General features: G+C 42.8%; 1 protein-coding gene across 2 annotated transcripts in view; it reads left to right on the top strand.

Moving 5' to 3' along the window:
• LOC131812852 (contactin-associated protein-like 3) overlaps positions 1 to 21457 on the top strand; it is a 158334-nt gene that overhangs the window by 117820 nt on the left and 19057 nt on the right. For both annotated transcript variants that reach the window (XM_059142804.1, XM_059142803.1), the window contains 6 exons: positions 2601 to 2757; positions 9432 to 9559; positions 17207 to 17377; positions 18292 to 18510; positions 20412 to 20651; positions 21216 to 21446. In XM_059142804.1, coding sequence (XP_058998787.1) covers positions 2601 to 2757; positions 9432 to 9559; positions 17207 to 17377; positions 18292 to 18510; positions 20412 to 20651; positions 21216 to 21446 — 1146 coding nt within the window. The remainder of the gene's footprint in view (positions 1 to 2600; positions 2758 to 9431; positions 9560 to 17206; positions 17378 to 18291; positions 18511 to 20411; positions 20652 to 21215; positions 21447 to 21457) is intronic.

The following is a 21457-nucleotide window of genomic DNA, read 5'->3' on the forward strand; positions in this document are numbered from 1 at the left end:
ATCTCCCCAAGACTTTCATACTCAGACACTGACCTCGCCGGGACTGAACTGCACAATGTCGATGAAATGCGTGAAGCAAACGCTACCGTTGGACTTGCTCCAGCGTGTGGATGCATGGTTTGTGCTGGGGGCTCAGTGCTCGTTGTGACTGGGCTCCTGCCAAGCACATGAGCGAGCTAAACCGGCTTGCTCCTGGGACGGAGAAAGCAGCCTCTGGAGGAGGAACTCATGGTGGCTTGGGCTGCTGGAGCAGGAAAGAGGTGAAGGCAGAGTGGTGTAGACGCCAGCCGCTAGCAGGGTCAGAAAGCAAAACCCCCTTGAGTCCGGGAACAAACTCATGCGTGCTGGTGTGTGGTCTGTGCCACAGCCCGGACGCGCAGCCCAAGTTAGTAGAGAATCCCCACATGGAGGGAAGGCCTCTCACTACCTGATTCACAAGGGATTGCTCGGCTGAGCCCCCTCCCACAGCAGTAAATAACACAGCCACTGCTGCGACCAAACCAAGGCTTTAACTGGGGTTGGGGTGGAGATGGAATGAAGGACATCGTAACTACCCAGGCTGGAGGCTGCACTTGCGTGGGCTGCTGCTGGAGAACTCATACAAACCTCGGTGACGAACGCAGTCCAGCCTGTGATCCCAGCAGCCCTTCATTACGGAGCAGGCGAGGCCTAAACAGTGCCGCCTGACACTTAAAAGGGTTGCACTGCTTCACAGCGTGTCATCCACGGACACGAACGGGCACAAGGAGCATTCCTCGGGAGCCCTCAGTGGAGGTTACGTGGTGGGAAACCACCCGAGGCAGCGGCCGGAAGCTTAAGAGTGTCATGGAGCCGACCGGGAAGGGGAGTGTCAGTCAGAATCGAGTTTTTCCCCCAAGGATTCCCGTGTTCAAATCCTCGGCTGTGCTCAGGTCCCCGGGGTTTATCGTGAGAGGAGAGAAGGCGGAGCCCTGGCTCCTGTGGTGTTCCGGGAGGTTGCTGGGGAGCCGTGGGCCTCAGCTCGTGTGAGGGTCCCACAGCCTTTGCCTGCAGTGGCCGGCAGGTCTCTATCCTGCAGGTTTCACCGGCTGCAGTTCTGGGGGCCTAAGAGGGAGCTCGAGGTCGGCAAGTGCTGATCCCAGGACACTGTTCAGTCTCCATGCTGTGAGCGTTAAGGTCCCTGAGGATTGACCTTGTGGCCAGAGCAGAGGACAGCCAGCGAGGGGCTCGGGTGCCACAGGTGTGGGGAGCCCTGTTCCCTTCCCTTCAGCCTCTTCTTCCTCTTCGCCTTGTTCTTAATGATCCTTCTGCAAACTCTCTGGATTTCTCCAAGAAACCTTGAGCCAAATGCATTCTGTACCTTAAACAACACTTGCTGGTTCTTACTTGATAGAGAAAATAAGAGATTCGGATGTAAAGAAACAATTGTGCGTCTGTGATTTCTTTGCTCCTCCATCTATGAAAAGAATGTTGAAAAATCTTGTGTTTAAAATGGTGTTTTAAAAAGTATATGTTGAGTGGAAAAGATCTTCCACCCCCTACAGATAAGTTTCAACACACTGAGGGGAAAAAACAAACATCGCCGACACTGATTTCCTGGCGCCTATCTCACCCAGCTGCCTGCGGTGGGCGGTAATGAGTGCGGCCCGTGTGCACCCACTGGGAGGCTGTGGGCAGGTGAAGGCTCATCGAACAGGGAGCCATAATGAGCGGTGGCGGATGTAAGTTACGGAGAAGGTGGGACATGTTCCAGACTCCCGGTGGGGGCCGGGTGGGACAGCCTGAGGGTCTGAGGGAGGGAGCATGCTGAAATGGACAGGCATCTTTGCTGGTGGCTGATGGAGGTCCCTTCCATTTCTCCTGCTCTGGCTCTCTCTGTTTGTGAGGCACTGTTCCCCTCTACCCTCCCGAGAGCCCTCCTCCCTGTCACCCTCACCCTGCACGTCTGCCCTAGGGCCTCAGCAGAGGACACAGTCCAGCAGAGCTGAGGTGGCCTCTGGTCCTGTTGGAGCATTTGAATGTTGAGATAGACTGGCCTCAGTTGTCCAGAGCCCAGGACCCACCTCAGGCATGAGGGAGGCTTGTCAGACCATGTCTGTGGTTTCCAGATACAAAGCCAAAGTGTCAGTACAAGAAGCTCGTTCCTCCAGCAGACTTGGAAGACATGACAGAAGAGTATGGGTGTTTTTGTCCAATAGATAAGAAATCCGTATTTTGTCCCATATTACATATTTCAATGGCATTTTAGGCTCTCGAACGGCTTTTGGATGCAGTGTACAAATTACTCTGGTTTTCATTCATTCCTTTTTTTTTTAATAACAGTTTTTTCAATGTTGTGTCCAAATAAATGATGTCATTGGAGTCCTCAAGAGAAATGTATAGATATCATGCCTGAATGAGTTAGGGATGACTTGCTCATTTTCTAATAAAAGTAAAACATATGGTGAGAACCTAAGTCTAGATGTGGAAATATTTCTTAAGCCTTTGGAAGTCCTCTTTGAAAGAACTCTTGTGGAGTTAACCTCTGCTCATCTGTGTTTTAGACAGAGGGGGTAAAGGACTGTGCTGGGGAGGCAGTGGGGGGCAATGTAGGTGTCACCTTTCTCATACTTGTCTTTCAGATGGAACCCCAGTGAGCTGGTGGATTGGAAGAACCAATGAGACTCACACTTACTGGGGAGGTTCTCTGCCTGGTGTTCAAAAGTGTGCTTGTGGATTACAGGGGAACTGCCTTGATTCTCAATATCATTGCAACTGTGCTGCCGCCCGGAATGAATGGTGATTTCCCTATGATTTCCCTGTGCAAACTGTAATTCTGTGTTGCTTAAACTGTAAGTTAGGCAGACATTGGACATGACAGTTGTATAAAGAGAAGAGATTAATGTATTCCCCAGCCAGTTTGAGGTGTAAGCTTTGATGTGTACTGTGTAATTAATCTGAGGACTGAGGCATGAAGGTAGCTATTTCTGCTTACCTGTGAGTAACTAATCATGTCCATTTTATTTTTTTCCTAATAAGACAAGATAGGAATACCAGATTAATGTTTCCCATTCACTGAAGGTACCATTATCCAAGTTCCTACTGTTAAGTTTAACCCAATAGATACGATGACAGCCCCGTAGCCAACCCCGCATGCTTGCTCACCTCCCTCGCTGCCAGTTGCATTTTTAAATGGCCTCATAGGGGAAATCAAACAGGGTCTAGGGTGCATAAAAGGGGATTATGGGACACAAACCTCTCCCTGTCGATGGAGGTCTCAGAAGACTTCCAAACCCAGAGAGAAGGTGGAAAGGGACCAACCTTCCAGCTAACCCCCCAGGCAGCAAGAAAGAACTCCCTGAAAACACACATCCACACACTTGCCCTCACACAGATCTGGAGTTCAATTTACACAGTCCTTGGATTAAGGTAGTGTGGCCACTGGTCAGCAGTACCGATGGCTCATGATGAAAGTATGCGACATTCTTGCTAGAGGCCTGCCCTCCCCAAGGATTCCCACAGATAAAAATGCCACCAAACATGAGCTCACAATCAGGGCTACACAGCCCCAGGGCCAGAAGTGGGAGACAGAAGAAACCACGGAGTAAACAGATGCCTAAAAATCCCAGATCATGGATACCTTAAGGACATCAGAGAAAATAAATGCATGAGCTGTTGGAAAAATAAGTCCTGGGATTGATTGAGAAAGCAACCAGATACTATTGAAAAAGGTGATCACGACTTACAAAAGAACCGAGTGAACGTTTAGAAATGAAAATATTCTCATTGAAATTTAAGACTTGGCAGATCAGATACTAGACACACGGGATCAGAACACTGGTGAAATGGAAAATGCACGTAGATGAATGGCAGGAACTCTAGCCCAGAGAGATGGGCACGGGAGGAAGGAAAGCGGGGACAGGGAGGGGAGATCTGGGGTCAGAATCAAGTTTCAACAGGGAGACAGGTGATAATTAAGGACCAAAATAGCTAAGAAGTGGCCAGACTTGAGAAAATACTAGCATACTAGGCAGGATAATAAGAGTAAATCCATCTGTAGAAACATCATGCTGAAATCAAGGAAGATTAAAGAGCATGTGAAAGGGAGTGGAGGTGACCAGAAGGTGTCAAAGCAAGAACTGTCGGAGCCAGGCAAGACCCCCTCTGTAGACCCAGCTAAGCCTGCAGGCACCAGCACTCCCCTTGCTGTGCAGCAGTAAGTACTGTAACTGTCTGGTTCCAAGTGTGTCCCCAGCCAAAATACAGGGACACCCAGATGGACAGACAGACACAGAAGAAATACACCACCAGCTGACTCCAGAAGACAGTTTCAAGAATGTTTTCAAAATGAAAGTGGGTGATCTGGTAAGGAGAGTTCCAGACGCTAGAAGAAACATTGAGGAAAGAAATGTGTAAACTCAGAGGTTAACAGAAACACAAGAGGCAAATACGAGACACCAGTCATGTGTCAGGCATGTACCATACAGAAACAGGAGGGAGCAGTCCTGACCAGGAAACAAAATGATTGTGATTGATAGAGGACTACAGCCAGGGTTAGAAATAAGAATATGATTGAACTTAGAAACTTGTTTTGTAGAAGTTTGTCAGCATTAAATGGCTCATAGTGCACACATTAAGAACCTTGAGAATTGTCATTCTGAACCCTAGATCTGACATATTACCAATGTCTGTATTGATTAGGTCCCTAGCCTTCGGTACTGCCTCTTGTTCTTTTTTTTTTTTTTTTTTTTTTTTTGTGGTGAATATTTCTGCCTTGTCATTTTGTCCAGATAAGAGTATATGAAGGAGCAAGTAAAATGCTAAAAGGGTGGCAACAACCCCAGGAAAATATGCTTTAACCAAATCAGAAGAGATCCCAAGTCGTGAGGGGGGAGAAAGGGGATAAAAAGAGGTTCAGAAAGAAAGAAAGAAAAGAATTAAAAAAAGAAAACGAATAAAGAAAAGTATAAAAAAAGAAAAAATATACATATATATTAGATAAACTAGTTAAAAATGTTAAAAAAGAAAAGGGTAAAAGTTAAAAAAATTTTAGCAGAAGAAGAGAAAAAAATGAAAAGAAAAAAATTAAATTAACTGTAAGACTAAAGAATCACAGGGAGAAAGCCATGAGTTCCGTGCTTTGCTTTCTCCTCCTTCGGAATTCTGCTGCTCTCCTTGGTATTGAAACTGCACTCCTTGGCTGGATTTCTTGTTGATCTTCTGGGGGAGGGACCTTTCAGAAAGTGGTAGTTTTTCTGTTTCTAGAATTGCTGTTCTTCTTCTCTTCCATCTGCCGATGGATTTGCAGGTGGTTGCAATCTTTAGATAAGCTATCTAGCTGATCTCCTGCTAGCTGAAGTAGTCTCAGCCTGCTACTTCTCCGCCGTCTTGACTCCTCCTCCATAGTGCACACATTAGGGTTTCAAGTGTCAGCACTGAAGAATAGAAACAGTGTAATATTCAAATCCAAAGAGGGAAGGAAGGAAAAACGGGATTTTAGGAACAGTTAATTCAAAAGAAGGTAGGAAATAAAAGTTAAAAAGGAAGAGGAAACAACGAGCAACAAAATAACGTAAGAATATCATGAGTAATGAGGCACAATAAATGTGACAAAAATAGCCATTTAAATGCAGATAGGTCATTTTGAATTAAAAATAAGTATATCCGTTTGTACACCTAGAAATGTTGAAAGCAAAATCCTAAAACAACTTACCAAGCAAATGTGCACAGAAGTAATTTAAGTTGAAAAGTCTTTTTTTTTTTTTTAAGATTTTATTTATTTGATAGGGAGAAAGGGTGCCTATGCCCATAAGTGGGGGGAAGGGCAGAGGGAGAGGCAGACTCCCTGATGAATGGGGAACCCAGCAACTTGGGGCTCATCAGAGGATCCTGAAATCATGCATGACCTGAGCCAAAGTCAGATGTTTAACCATCTGAGCCACCCAGGCGCCCCATAATTTTGAAGTTTTAAGTAGTACGATTAGTATCACCATATCATGATGCTTTTTAATTTCACCAAAAACCCCTAATAATCCTAAACTCATATGTTTCTAACAAAAATGACTCAAAATGTATATATAAAATAATTGTCTGAATTGAAAGAAGGAATATACAAATCAGCCATTGTAAGAAGAGGTTTAGACATACATCTTTTAGCAATTGGTAAATCATGCGAATGACAATTATTAAGAATATGGAATATTTTTATATGAAATCAACAGCTTGATTTGGTGGGCCCTGAAAAATACAGAATATATAATTTTCTCAAGCACACATGACACATTTTTGCAAAATGATTTTCTTAGTTTCATAAAGCAAAACCCCCCAAATTTTACAGTAGTTGTTTTGGTATGGACAGTTTCTCTGATTATAGGACATTTAGGTTAGAAATGAATATCAGAGGGACAAAAGTACAGGAGGAATTTCAAAGCCACAAATGATTAGAAGCAAGGAAATGAAGATGAAATTTTTCATAGGAAATATGCTTGCCTACCAGGAAAATCCAAGAGGATAGACAAAAATATTGTTGACATTAATGAGAATCTTGTAGGGCTAGCCACTGAATCTTAGAATAACTGAATTCCTACAAAGAGCTTATTACCATAAGAAAATATCATGAAAACTACTGCAAAATCAGGATGAAGACTGTAGATTCTGCAATAAAGATAACAGAAATATGCAGAACTTTTATGTTTTATTATGAGATTTTAAGAAGATGTATCTAAATGGAGATATCACAGGACTGCCATGAGTGGGAAAAATCAGTATTTTCTTGATCCACTTAATTCCAATGCCAGTCGTTTGCCAGTGTTTGGGTCGGCGAGGCGCTGGGAAGATGCGCATGGGAAAGCAGTGGTCAGTGGCAGTTCTGAAGGTGGAAGCAAGGACGGAAGACTGGCCCTCCAGGACTTGGAGTGTCATGGGACTGCAGGCTCTGAACCAAGGGCGTTTGCCAGTGGGATCAGCCAAGGGAACAGCACAGCCCGAGAGCGAGCCCGGGAGCTTTCAAAACAGGGAACTCTGGGCGGTAATCATTCTGTGGTCCCCAGGCTCACTTTCTCCGGAAGAATTAGGAAACACGAAAGCCAAGCCGGTGTTTGTTCCCTGCAGCCTTTCCCAGAACTCAGGAGTCTCGGCGGCTGTGTTGCACCTGAGAAAAGGTGTTCTGCGAAACAACCAGAGAAAAAGTGTCTCTAGAGCATTGGGAACTGAAGACCAGGAGGAAGTGGCCTTGGAAGTCGCATCACTGAGTGCTTGGAACCTATCGTGAGAGTCCTCACGAGGAGAGAGCAACACTCCCAGCCTTCGGGAAAAGAGAAACATGGAGAGACAAGAAAAAACCTGAGATGTAACTAAATCCGGCGATTTCGAATGAGTCTGGTGACCCTGGCAATGAATCTCATCCTACTTGAAGCGTGGGCATTTGGGAATGACCTGTGCTGAGAAAGAATTCTCAGTTCAGAGCTGTTTAAAATTTCCTCAGGCTCAGGAAGCTACTTTGCAAGCAACAGAATGAAAAAAGTACTTAACTATGATATCTGCCTTAACACACAATTACCCATTATGATTTTCCTTAGGTTTTTTTTTTTTTTTTTTTTTTTTTTGCAGGGTTCTCTGTGCTTTGTCATTGCTAAAAACAATTAAAGTGTAGCTTTTCACTACATTATAAATGTAGCTTTTAAATGGTTCTTTAAAATTCAGGGTTACTCAATGAATAACTAATGCCCTTGCATTTTCCCTCTAAATGTTCTACCAAAATAGCAATGACAGGAATGAAAATGCTTATTTGTAACATTTCCTGATACTTAACACCAGGAATTAATTTTGCTGTGTTAGCCCCACATTTATAACAAGGATTTTTCCAGACTGACTCCCCCCACGATCCATGCCACCTCTGGCTTGTGACCGTCCACCTGTCCCCGTCTCAACAAACCAGGTGTTCCGTGTTTGGGACGACCTTCCTGTGTGCTTCCACACACAGAAATCGCAGGGCCTTACTCAGATAAAGTCCTGGGGTTTTGTTCCATCTGATTTTTGGAAACCATCTGATTCCAAAAAATATTGTTTCAGAACCTTCAGGATATTTAGTTCAAATTTTTGATATCTTGCCAATTTGCTCCAGCAGTCACTTTGTTACACTTTTAAAGCAAAATAAAAATGCTAATAATTTTAAACTTCCTACCTCGAAAGAATATTTTTGATGCCTCAACAGAATTGGAATGATTAACTATTAATTGATGCAGGGCCTTTTTGAGGCAAAGCTATTAGGTTGAACCATTCAAAACTGCTGGTTGTTTTAACTTGCAAAAATGTCAGTTTCAGATGCTTCCATTTGTATACAGCAGAGCGAGTGGGGGTTTTATAATTGTTAGAAACTGAAACTTCCTAGGTTCTACACAGATGCAGCACACCTGAAGGAAATATTAGACAAACTATTATCTGTTCTAAATCCGAAGCACATATGTAATCGAAGCAGGACGTAAAAACATGAGCAGCTCACAAGGTGCAGAAGAATCTTCTTTCTCTGCCCAGAGCAGTGGTTGGTGGCACAGCTAGCTTCCTACCAGGACCTCTGGCTCTAGTCCGGTGTTTGGTACATTGGAACCATAGATATTCAGTCCCAAATATTCACTTACGTGATTTTGTTATATTACAATTATATTTTCGTCATTGTTTATAATATCCACGAGATTCCTTGGGGACACTGATGGTGGCTCTTATGCCCACACCCCTGACACGCGGGACCTGGCAAGGAGTTGCTGTGCACCAAACGTTGGCTGAATGAACGGATAGTGACAGTCACGATGAGCTCTTCCCCCACATTACCCCATGTGTTAATTCTAAGAGCACATTGTGTCATACCTTCAGTTTGGCGTAATCAACCTCCTCCGTCTTTCTTTCTTTTTTAATGGATGGCATCGATACGTAAGGAAGTGCTTAGTGACCATGATAAGGATTTTGGAAAATTGAGATAAAAAAGAAAAATCTGGGAATTGAAAACCTATATCTATTCAGTTGGGCGTTTTTTAGTTGTTGTTGTTGTTGTTTTGTTTTGTTTTTAACGAAGCCAGGCAGATCTTGCGTGTGTAAGTTTTTCATTTAAATCTCACAAAAAAAAAAAAAAAAAAAAAGAAAAAAAAAAAGAAAAGAAAATCTCACCAGGCGGCCATGTGGGAAAGGGCAGCGAGTTGCTTCATTGCAGGGAAATATAATCTCGTGCTCGCAGTGACAGTTATGATTTCAGTCCTGCCGCTGTTATCTCTGTAGTCACACAGACAGACAAGGGGCTCCAATCCTTGCATGACCTTACTAAGTACGTTACTATGTCAGAGCTCAGATGAGCCTTTTGAGCTCCTCATTGTTACCTATTTACAAATTTAGCTTATCACGTCTTGTGCTGCAGTAAAAGACTATTTGCTTCTTTTCCGGATGTCGTTCAGAACAACACTAAGGTGGTCGTATTTGTTTTGTAGGACCAGCGACACAGTAGTCCTTTCCCACAAAGAGCACCTGCCAGTCACGCAGGTTGTGATGAGAGACACAGGTCGACCACATTCAGAAGCGGCTTATGTGCTGGGGCCTCTGCTTTGCTCGGGGGACAGTAAGTAGAGGCAAGATGAACTGTCTTGACCTCTGGAAATGCATGTCAGTGTTTTAGGAGACATGTAGCTGCCTGAATCTGTATAAACACCATCTATGCTAATACTCTGCATCTCATTAGGAATGTGTTAACCTACAAAAGAAGTGTATTCTGCTTGAGAAAAAAATGAGGAATATTGTATTACCTTCAGAGTGTGTGTCCTCTGTGTAGTATTTGAGTCGGACTATCACTGTGAATGTTGGTGGGATGATCTGAAACACTGATCATCTAGTCAGCAAAATCTAGTGATTTGAAAATTAATTAATTGGAGTAAGTATTGGCTGAGTGCTGAGATGTCTAAAACTGGTAAGATACTGAGAAACGGGGTGCCGGAAACCATCACGTGCCTGTTCGTTGTCACGCTCTGACAGTTGCGAACCTCAGTGGTCCTGACTGTCCTCACTCCTCCCACTGCATGTGGATTTCTCTGAAGACTTCCCTCTCCCAAACTAACTGAAATAAAGCAGATCCACTCTACCTTAATTTACTTCCTTCTAATCCCTCTTGAATACGTTCTCTTCCAGCCTTCTTCTTTATCACTCCCTAAAAACTGCCTTTTCCAGGTATTAGTGAGACCTCAACCTGGCTAACCCACACCTGCTCTCAGGTGGCATTGGATGGCATCGGACCTGACCTTGACCTCCTGTCCTCACTCACTCTGATTCACGTCTTTGTTCGGCTGCCAGCTTACCCACGAAAGTCTGGGTTTTCCCTCCTTCCTTCCCTATGCCAGTGGCATTATCCTGTTGTGGTGCCCCCGGCCTGCGCCCTCAGCCCTCCCTCTCTACTCTCCAGTGGGGAGCTGTTCCCAACAGGCTGGTGGCTTTAAATCCCACATTGAGGTCAATGATTCTGCCATTGCTCTACCCCAGGCTGTCCCCCTGCACTCCCACCCCTGCCACCCAGCTGCTTAGGCTGTACCTCTCTGCCTCAGTAGGCATTTCAGAACAGTTTATCCAAAAGAAGGAAAAAAAGTGTTTCCATGACAACCTTCCCAACTCAGGGCATGGCAACTCCATGCTTCCTTTCATTTAGATGGAAAATGTAACAGCCACTCATATCTTCTTTCCTCTCTTAACACACATTGGACTCATCCACAAATACAAATTGTATCGCTTTGAATTTCAAAACCGGATCCAGTGCCCCCTCCCAGTGGCTTGACTCACCTGCTTGCAGCTGCTTCTGCCCACTTAGCGGAGATGCCACAGAATGGCCAGAGGGAAAAGTCAGGGCACATCAGTCCTCTGGCCCAGACTCTCCAGTGGCACTCATTTCAGAGCAGAGGCCAAAATTCAACATCTACCAAGGCTGTGGTGGCCAGCTGTTCCTGGGGCTGCATAGGAGATGTTGCCATGTGGAGATATCCTGGCATTTCTGAGCCTTGCCATTGAGAAAAAGGAAGTTTCTTACATCAGATGACAAAAATATTGAGAGGTGGATAGTCACAGTGTAAAGAACATATGAACATGCCTTGACAGATGACAGTACAAAGAATTGTTCTTCCCACTCATGACCTTAGACTGCAGACCACACTCTGTGTCCAGACAGGACAAACTAAGCACACCCACCCCATCTCTCCAATGAGTGCCCCTATGAAACCTGGGCAGAACTCCTAGAACAGTTATCTCAGGGCTCTAGGAAGCTAGGAGAGGCAAGGAGGAGAAACCAGGAGGCATCATTTACTTTTCCCTCTGGTATCTTTCGGTCAACCCAGACATAGGCACTGGGTCAAAGACAGAGACGTTCCAAGAGATGCCGTCGAACCCTGGCTAGAGGCCAGAACAGAAAGTTCCTAACTCTCAGGGAATGCAGGAATCCCATTTCCCTCTTTTTCTATCCAGGCAGACCCATGATGATAGCAGCAAAAGCTGCACAGGGAATGCACAAGAGCCAGGACTTCAGAAGGGGACTTTTGCCCTGCATAGGGCAGCTGTGGCTCAGAGATGATGGGAAGACTCCTCTTATTTTTGTTTTCTTCCTCCACTCACCCATTGCTTGGCAACGGACCAGGTACAGTTGCATAGGAGAGTATTACAGAGCAGTCTCAGTAGAGCCTGTTTTCCAGTTCCATGACTGACAAGGGAGACCAGGGGATCAGAAAGTACCTGGAAGAGCAGCAGGAGGCAGCCATTCAGGAAAGCATGCTATATGTTGTTCATGAAGTCCGAGGCTCACCTTGGAACCACACATGCATGGATTTGGTCCTAACCGTAGACCCAAGAAGTTGAGAACTGAATGGAGAGTTGACCTCCCAAGACCCAGGCTGGTGCTGGGTCGTGCACAAGTGAGGCAGAGCTGAGTCGTGCTGCAAAGGCTTTGGAAACTGGACTGCCATTAGAGACAGCCCACAGAAGGCAGGTTGCAATGTGTGGCCAGATCCTAACTAGGCCAAGTGCCTGCAAAAAAACCTAAATAAATTAAAAACAAAAAATAAGATTTGTATATATGTATATATGTGTATATATGTATGTATACATAATATTCATGTACAAATGTAATCAGCATGCTCCACAATATTTAAACAAAGCCCAGAATTTATTAATATAATATTTAAAATAGCTAGGAAGTCATCCAAAATTACTTAGCACAAAGAATCAGAAAAATCTAAGCTGGCTTAGGAAAATGTAGTCAACAGATACTAATGCAATTGTGACACAGTGGTTAGAACAAATTGATAAAGAGTTTAAAGCAACTATTACATAAGAACTCTAACAAGTGATCATAAACACTTTTGTAGCAAATAGAAAAAAAGAACATTTCACCAAAGAAATAGGATATCCAAAGAGCTAAATGAAAACTCTAGAACTGAAAAATATGAAACTGAAATAAAACATGTCCTGGGTATTGGTGGGAATGCAAGTTGGTGCAGCCACTTTGGAGAACGGTGTGGAGATTCCTCAAGAAATTAAAAATAGAGCTTCCCTATGACCCTGCAATTGCACTCCTGGGTATTTACCCCAAAGATACAGATGTAGTGAAAAGAAGGGCCATCTGTACCCCAATGTTTATAGCAGCAATGGCCATGGTCACCAAACTGTGGAAAGAACCAAGATGCCCTTCAACAGACAAATGGATAAGGAAGATGTGGTCCAAATACACTATGGAGTATTACGCCTCCACCAGAAAGGATGAATACCCAACTTTTGTAGCAACATGGACGGGACTGGAAGAGATTATGCTGAGTGAAATAAGTCAAGCAGAGAGAGTCAATTATCATATGGTCTCACTTACTTGTGGAGCATAACAAATAGCATGGAGGACAAGGGGAGATGGAGAGGAGAAGGGAGTTGGGGGAAATTGGAAGGGGAGGTGAACCATGAGAGACTATGGACTCTGAAAAACAATCTGAGGGTCTTGAAGGGCAAGGGGTGGGAGGTTGGGGGAACCAGGTGGTGGGTATTAGAGAGGGCAGGGATTGCATGGAGCACTGGGTGTGGTGCAAAAAACAAGAAATACTGTTATGCTGAAAATTTAAAAAAAAAAAAAAATATGTCGTGGGTGGACCAAATAGTGGATCTGAGATGAGACAGTCAGTGGCCTTAATGATGGGAATGACTCATATGATCAAAAGAAAGAAAAAAAAATCTAAAAATGAACAGGGCCTCAGGGAACTCTGAGTCAACAACAAAAGATCTAACATTCATGTAATTGAACATCCAGAAGCAGACCAGAATAGTGTGGTGCTGGAAAAAAAAAAAAAAAGGAAAAAAAAAAAAAAGGCTGAAAATTGTCCAAGTTTGGCAAAAAGCAGACTTGAAAAGTTGAATGAACTTGAAACAGGATAAACTCAAATTCACCTCCAGACACACCATTATCAAACTGCTGAAAACAAAGGCAATGGAGAATGTTTTAAAATCAACCAGAGAGAAGAGTAATGCATCATCTGTAGGTGAACTCCTACTCAAATGGCCGTGACTTTCTCATTAGAAATATGGAAGCCAGGAAGGAAGTGGCAAAACATTTCTCAAGGGCTAAAAGTAAAGAATTGTCAGTCTGGAATTCCATATTCAGCAAAAACCTCCTTCAGGGATGAAGATAAAGAAATTCTCAGATGAAGGAAAGCTAAAAGCACTCCTTACCAGGAGATACTTTAAAAGATTTTCTAAAGGAAGACTTAGAAGGGAAATGATACCAGAAGGAAATTTGGGACCTCAGGGGTATAAAATCAGCATGAGAAATGGTAAATATCAGGGTACATATAATAGCTTATTTTCCTCTTGAGTTACTTTAAATATATCTGTGGTTGAAAGCAAAAAATACAACATTATTTCAAGGAGCTCTTAATTTGTACAGATGGCATACATTTGGCAGCATTAAATAAAGGGCACACAGTAAACTGACAGAGTTGTTGGCCAGGTTTTGACATATCAGTCCAAGTGGTTAAAATGTAGATTCTGAGCAGGCTCTGAAAAGGTAAGTGTATATATTGTCACTCCTAAAATAACCAACCAAGGAACTGCTACAGACAAACAAAAATAGAATACTAAAAAAATGTTTAAACCCAAAGGAGATAGAGAAGAACAAAAAATCATAAGGAAAAAATAACAGGAAAAAATAATAAAATGACAAAACTAAATTAAACTTGTCAACATTTATATTTAATATGAATGGTCTAAATAAACCAGTTAAAGGACAGATGGTAATGACTCCATTATGTACTTTGTACAAGAAACTCACTTCAAATATAATGATATCATAAGTTTAAAAAGTGGGGTAAGGAAAGATTACCTACACAAACACTAACTGAAAGAAAGCTGGAGATTCTGTATTAGAATTTTTGCTTGAAAGCATAGAAAATTAATAGATACAAAAAGCAATTAAGAAGACATAAGAATCTTAATAAGCTTCAAAATACATAAAGCAACAACTGACAGGATGCAAAAGGGAAGTAGGCAAAATCATAATTATAATTAGAGATTCCAATACTCCTCTCTCATTAATCTTTGGAACTAATGGGGGGGAAACAAGCAAAGTGTACATAAAACCTAATGTCACCACAAAGCAACAGAATTTAATTGACATTTATGGAACACCCTACCAACAGTAAAATACACATTATTCTAAAATGCACATGGATACATCGTATTCTGTGTCACAAAACAAACTTGAGCACATATCAAATAAATCACACAAAAATACATGCCCTGACATAAATGAACTAAACTAGAAACAACAGAGTGAGAAAGTCTTCAAACATCTAGAAGTTAAACACCAAACTGCTAAATATTAAATGAGTCAAGGAGGTCTCAACAGACATTATAAAATATATTGATCTGAATAAAAAAGAAAATACAACATATCAAAAATGGTGGGAGGCAGTTATGTCAGTGCTTGGAGAGACAGTAATAGTATTAAATGCTTGTATTATGAAAGAAAAAGGTCTCAACTCTGATGTAAGCTTTTACCATAAGAAATTAGAAAAAGAAGAAAAAATAATTCAAAATAGCAGAAGGAAGGAAATAGTAAAGATAAGAAGAGAAATCAATTAAAGACAGAGATCTATAAAAACAAAATATTTATAAAAGAACAATAAAATAGATAACTCTCTAGCAAAACTGTTAGAGAGAAGAGAAATATTACCAATATGAGGAGTGAAAGTTGGAGTATCACTACAGACCCTATAGACATCAATAGGATAATAATGGCATACCACAAACAACTCTACACATGTCAGTTCTCCAATGGAGGTGAAACAGAATAATTCCTTGAGAACCACTAACTACTAAAACTCACTCAAGATAAATTGAACAACTAATAGAGACCTAGAAGTATTGATAGAATTGAATCCAGTCAGAGATGACTTCATTGGTGAGTTCCACCAAAGAAGAAATAACACCATGTTTACACAATCTCTTTCAGCAAATAGCAGAGGAAATTCTTTCCAACATTTTATGAGGGCCCAACATTGCCCCGATACCCAAAGTAGACAAAGAAAATGCAAAAAAAAAAAAAAAATTAAGTCAGAGATAACTATGGACAGCATCATCACAGACACATATACAAAAATCCTCAACTACATTAGCAAAAAATCCAGAAACATTTAAAGAATAATACATCATTGCCAACTGGAGTTTACCCCAGGACACAAGGCTGACTGAGTGCAGCTGACCCTGGAACAACATGGGTCTGAACTAGGCAGGTCCACTTATGTGCAGATCTTTTTTTTTTTTTTTTTTTTTTTTTTTTCAAAAAATACAGTACCATCCTGTAAATATGTTTTCTCTTCCTTGTCATTTACTTAATAATATTTTGTTTTCTCCAGCTCACTGTATTGTAAGAATACAGTGTATAATACTATAACATGCAAAGTGTGTGTTAATCAAATGTTGATGCTTCTTGGTAAGGTGTCCAGTCAACCTGTCCATTAGGCTATTAGTAGTTAAGTTTTTGGAGGGTTCAGAGTTACATGTGAATGTCCAACTGTGCAAAGGTCAGTGCCCCAACCCCCTTGTTGTTCAAGGGTTGACCATATTTGGAAATCAATCAATGTCATCTACCATATTAACAGTTTAAAGAAGAACAATCACACCAGGTGCTTTTTTTGCATCAATTGATATGAACACGATCATTTGAATTACTATGATTATATCATGAACTAACATGATATATTCATATCAGATACCACTCACAATAAAATTCTTAGCAAACTATGAATAACAGGGAACTTCTTGATCCTAATAAAGATTATCTATATACAGAACAGCTGGCAGCATGGTCACTGGTGAAAAACTGAATCCTTTCCCTGTAGGAGTAGGCATGAGATAAGAATATTCAATCTCACCGCTTCTGTTCTGTGACTTCAGTCGCACTGGACATCCTAGCCAGTGCGGCAACCAAGGAAGGAAGGAAGGACATCTAGGTTGGAAAGCAAGAAAGAAAATACATGTGATTGGCAGACATGTTTAGAGCAGCTCTGTTTGTGAATGACCGAAGCTGGAAGCCACACTGACGTTCTCCAGTGACAAAGAAATGGTGGCCCGATCCACATGATGAAGGACGATAGGGCAGCAACAAGTCGTAGCAAAATGAATGCATCTCAAAGGCTTTCCACTGAGAGAAGCCAGTCTCAGAAAGTTACCTACAGTGTGACTCTGTTTATATGACACTTGGAAAAGGCACCACTGTAGATCACAAAGACCAGGGCTCAGGGGCAGAGGAGGGTGTGACTGTAAGAACAGCCCGAGGGAGGAGGGGAGATGGAGCTGTCCTTTATCCTGATTTTGGTGGAGGTTATACAACCCTATGCGTGTATTAAGGTTCATCTAACTGTACGTCCCCCAAAGTCAATTTGACTTAATGGTAATCTATAAATGATATTGTCTTCTAAAAAATGCAGGGTATTTCCAGTGATTATCTGTCCATTCAGTTGCAGTCTTGCCCATCTTAATCCTTGAAAGAGTCAGTATCTGGATATTCACATTGTGGCCGTATGTTTGGAAGAACCCCCAAGTGAAGGCTTGCATAGATAATGAGTGCATTTAATAATGATAAAAATGGTAAAAAAAGGTAATAATGGTAAAAAAAAATTGCTAGAAATACAAAATATGGTTGTTATTCTGTATCCTTGCTATTGTCACTATCTTTTTTTTTTTTTTTTTTTGGAAACAGATTCATTTTGGAATTCCGCTTCCTTCAACACTGAGACCTCATACCTTCACTTCCCTACATTCCGTGGAGAGCTCAGTGCTGACCTGTCTTTCTTTTTTAAGACGACAGCACCTTCTGGGGTGTTTATAGAGAACCTGGGGATCACAGACTTCATCAGACTAGAGCTGCACGGTGCGTCACTCCCTGGGCAAAGCCACCAGGCCTCAGTATATAGCAGTAACCCTTCTGGGAACCTAATTCCCAAAGTACTACTATGCTTTCTTCATAACTTGTATTCCTTTAGTACATACTAAAATTCTAATAACTTTTTAAAAAAGATTTATTTATTTGAGAGAGAGAGAGCAGGGTTGGGAGCGGGGAAGAGGCAGACAGAGTCTTAAGCAGACTCTACACTGAGCGTGGAGCCCAGTGCAGGGCTTGATCTCGTGACTCTGAGATCACAACCTGAGCTCACACCAATAGTCAGACGCTTAACCAACAATACCACCCAGGAGCGCCTAAAGCTCCATTATTTTAAATCCTTATTTTTAATAGAGAGGAAAACAGTGATTCACAAAACACACAGCAGTCTGCCCAGTTCTGTGCTGCCCTAACTGTGTGTGCAGTAGGATCTATTAAACCAAACTCATCCGATAACTACTCCCTAAATTGCAGAATCATTTCATGTAATCGACTCGCCACATCGTTCATGCATGTATGCAAGGCTCGGTTCCTTATTTCAAAATTTCACGGAGGGCTTTTTAAATAAAGTACATGAGAATTCCACCCACCTTGAAATAAATCCACTGATGTATAAGAAGGCAGGTCACAGGCCAGTTTCCCTCAGGTGAGGAAAGGTCTCTACTCCTTAAGGTTTAGCAAGATGAGCATTCTCTGATGAGGAATCGGGTCAAACGGCTTTGTTTTTCTTCCCCTGGGACACACCTTTCTGTTGCCCTCCTCACCAGCTCAGAGTGACACTGGTCGGCAGCAGTGTCACTGTCCGCTTTCATAACGAACGTGTCGTGCCGCTGACCTCCTTTCCCTCAAGACCGAATTTCCTCCCTGCGGAATGAACCGAGCTACTCTCCTCTCTGTGTTTGCAGCTCCTACAGAAGTGACCTTTTCCTTCGATGTGGGGAACGGACGATGTGAGGTCACCGTGCGGTCTCCCACTCCCTTTAACGACAACCGGTGGCACCATGTGAGGGCCGAGAGGAACGTGAAGGAGGCGACCCTTCAAGTGGACCAGCTCCCCAGCAAGACTCAAGCTGCACCCGCAGACGGCCATGCCCGCCTGCAGCTCAACAGCCAGCTCTTTGTGGGTGAGTGTGGCTGCCCTCTGGCTGGGCTGCGCTGGTGGACACAGAAGAGTCGAGCCATCCAGCCATGATGGCAGCAGGTGCACGCGGCTCCTGTTGGCACCGTGGACCGAGAGCTCCAGCAAGAGTCGGGCTCTCTTTCCACAGATGATTGTTAATACAGTTTCCATAGGGTGTTGTTCAGGATCATGGTTTCCATAGATTTCCCAGGTCATGGATGAGATAATGGAGGTCCAGAGAGAGTGAGTGACGTAGTCTAGAAACTGAAATAGAGGAGAAACCCAGTCCCCAGTGGGTGGATTCCCAAGCTGGACCTCAACAGTATTGATGACCTGTGTTTGCTTTAGTGACTTCTTATCAATGCTATTTATAAAACAGCAAATTTCATCCAGAACTCCCGGCTTCAATTTCTCAGTGCAGTCAGGGAATCTGACATGTGACTGTGCCCGAGTTCTCCTGTGTCCCCTCTAACACAGACTGCAGGAGGACTCACGTGGCTGTGTCAGCCTCCTTGCAGACACCAGGTTCAGAACCAGTCTGGTTCCATTCTTGCTGCTGGTGCTTCAGGGATGAAAGCTCTGGGTAGTAGAAGTCTTCCTTTTCATGTACGCGCTTACTTTTTTTAAGACTTTTTTTCTTTTTCTCAAAGAGAGAGGTAAGTTTTGCTACGTTACTTTTCAGACAACTCTACTTTAATTTGGAAAGCAAGCAAATCAACGAGGTAGCACTTCCTTCGTCATTTCTCATGTGTTTTCAAGTAAATAAGGAGCTTGTCCAATTAGGAACTAATCTAAATCACAGATTAGCCTGCAGTCGGCTTTGCCAGAGGACACCTACAGCTTCTGGGGGCTGTGCTATGCAGGGAGGTGTGTGTGTGTGTGTGTGTGTACAACCCATGACACAGAAAACTCCAAGGCCCCCAGACTGGAGATTAGGCTCGTGTAGGCATGATAGAGAGAGCTACTCAGTGTTCTGTGACTGTTACCCTCCTGACCTCAGAGCCAGCAGGCTGGAGTGAGGCAGGCTTGAGCCTGGGTATTATTATTATTATTTTAATATTTTATTTATTTATTTGACACAGAGAGAGAGAGAAATCACAAGTAGGCAGAGAGGCAGGCAGAGGGGGACAGAAAGCAGGCCCCCTGCTGAGCAGAGAGCCTGATTCGGGGCTCAGTCACCGGATTCTGGGATCATGACCTGAGCTGAAGGCAGAGGCTTAACCCACTGAGCCACCCAGGTGCCCTGAGCCTGGGTTTTAATGTTACCCCTAATTTCTTTCTTTGCCTGCTCCTCAATTCCTTTTTAATGGCATTGTTAATGGAAGCATTTCTAAGAAAGGATGGTATTACATATATAATTTATTATATATAATATATGTATTATATTATATATAACAAGTATATGATAAATATGTAACAAAATATATATGATCAATGCATATACAAATTATAATGTATATTACATATTAACCCTATACAATGTATATGTATTTGCATGTTACAAATTTGTAATATATATTGTATTGCAAAGATTTTCAACTATCTAATTTTATTGTGCCCATCACAGTTTATACACTTAAACTTTAAAAAGGAGAGATGGTCTTTTTTTTTTTTTAATGAAGGAACCGACTTAAAAATGTACAAATCTTTCTAAATAGAACTTGAAGAAGTACTTTTTAGAATAAATATTTACGAAGCTCCACTTCAAAAATATTTCCATCTGTGGTTTACTCGATATCGTTTGAGGATTCTTAGTATGAGATCACAGCCTAGGTTTTCAAAATTGCATGTGTTTGTAAAGCTTCTGGTGGGTCCCTTTTCTGACGTGATCAGTCAGCCCGCAGTTGGACCTGGGGTGGAAATGCCACTGAGACCCCCAGGGCACGGCTGTAGTTTTCCTTGTAGGTGGGACGGCCACCAGACAGAGAGGCTTCCTGGGGTGCATTCGGTCACTGCGGTTGAACGGGTTGGCCCTGGACCTGGAAGAAAGGGCCACAATGACACCAGGCGTGGACCCAGGCTGCCCAGGACACTGCAGTAGCTATGGACACCTGTGCCGCAATGGAGGGAGATGTAGGGAGAGACCCAGGGGCATCATCTGCGACTGTGCCTTCTCTGCATATGACGGGCCATTCTGCGAGAGCGGTGAGTGTCTCCCTGAGCAGGAGACAAGTTCTGGAGCAGGATGGGGAGAGGGAGGCACCCCATTTGGCTGTTCGCCTCGTGTTTCTGACATTTTACCTTTTCTCTATGGAAGGATAAGGCAGTTCTCTGATCAGCTAAACAAGAGTTGTTTCTCCCCCAGATTTGCCCATTTACGATTCTGTTCTTGAGAAGCTGGTGATGACTTCTGTTGGATTCAGAATCATTCGCGCAACACTGAGACAGACAATAACTCTGAGTGTATGTTCACACTCGTCATTTGATGCTGTGTAGCTCTGAGATGAAACATTTTGTGGGCCATAATAAAATACTGTTACTTGGTTTGATGTCATGCGAATATATACAGGGATAAGTTCTCTTTTTATCCATACTTGATTACCTGTTTAATCAGAAATATTTCTGAATTAAAAAAACAACAACAACAAAGCGTGACATTCTTAGGTTCTCTCTTGAAAGACTAGGGGTTAGAGATAGTGTGTAAATACATGTAGAAAAGAGCCTCGCCTTGACTTCGTGCTAACATAACAAAAATGAGTGTCATTCCAGAAATTTCTGCGTATTTGGGAACTGGTTCGTCCGTTATCTACGACTTTCAGGAACATTCTAACTACACTTCCAGCAAGAACTCAAGCTCCTTTGCAGCTTTACTTCATGAGGGTGTGACACTGGCTGGAGAAGTGGCCACACTGAGCTTCCGGACCACAGGGACGCCCAGCTTACTCCTCTACGTGAGCTCCTTCCACGAGGAGTACCTGTCTGTGATCCTCGCCCCCAATGGTGAGTGTCGA

The sequence above is a fragment of the Mustela lutreola genome, chromosome 12 (assembly GCF_030435805.1).
Source record: "Mustela lutreola isolate mMusLut2 chromosome 12, mMusLut2.pri, whole genome shotgun sequence".
Classification (NCBI taxonomy): domain Eukaryota; kingdom Metazoa; phylum Chordata; class Mammalia; order Carnivora; family Mustelidae; genus Mustela; species Mustela lutreola.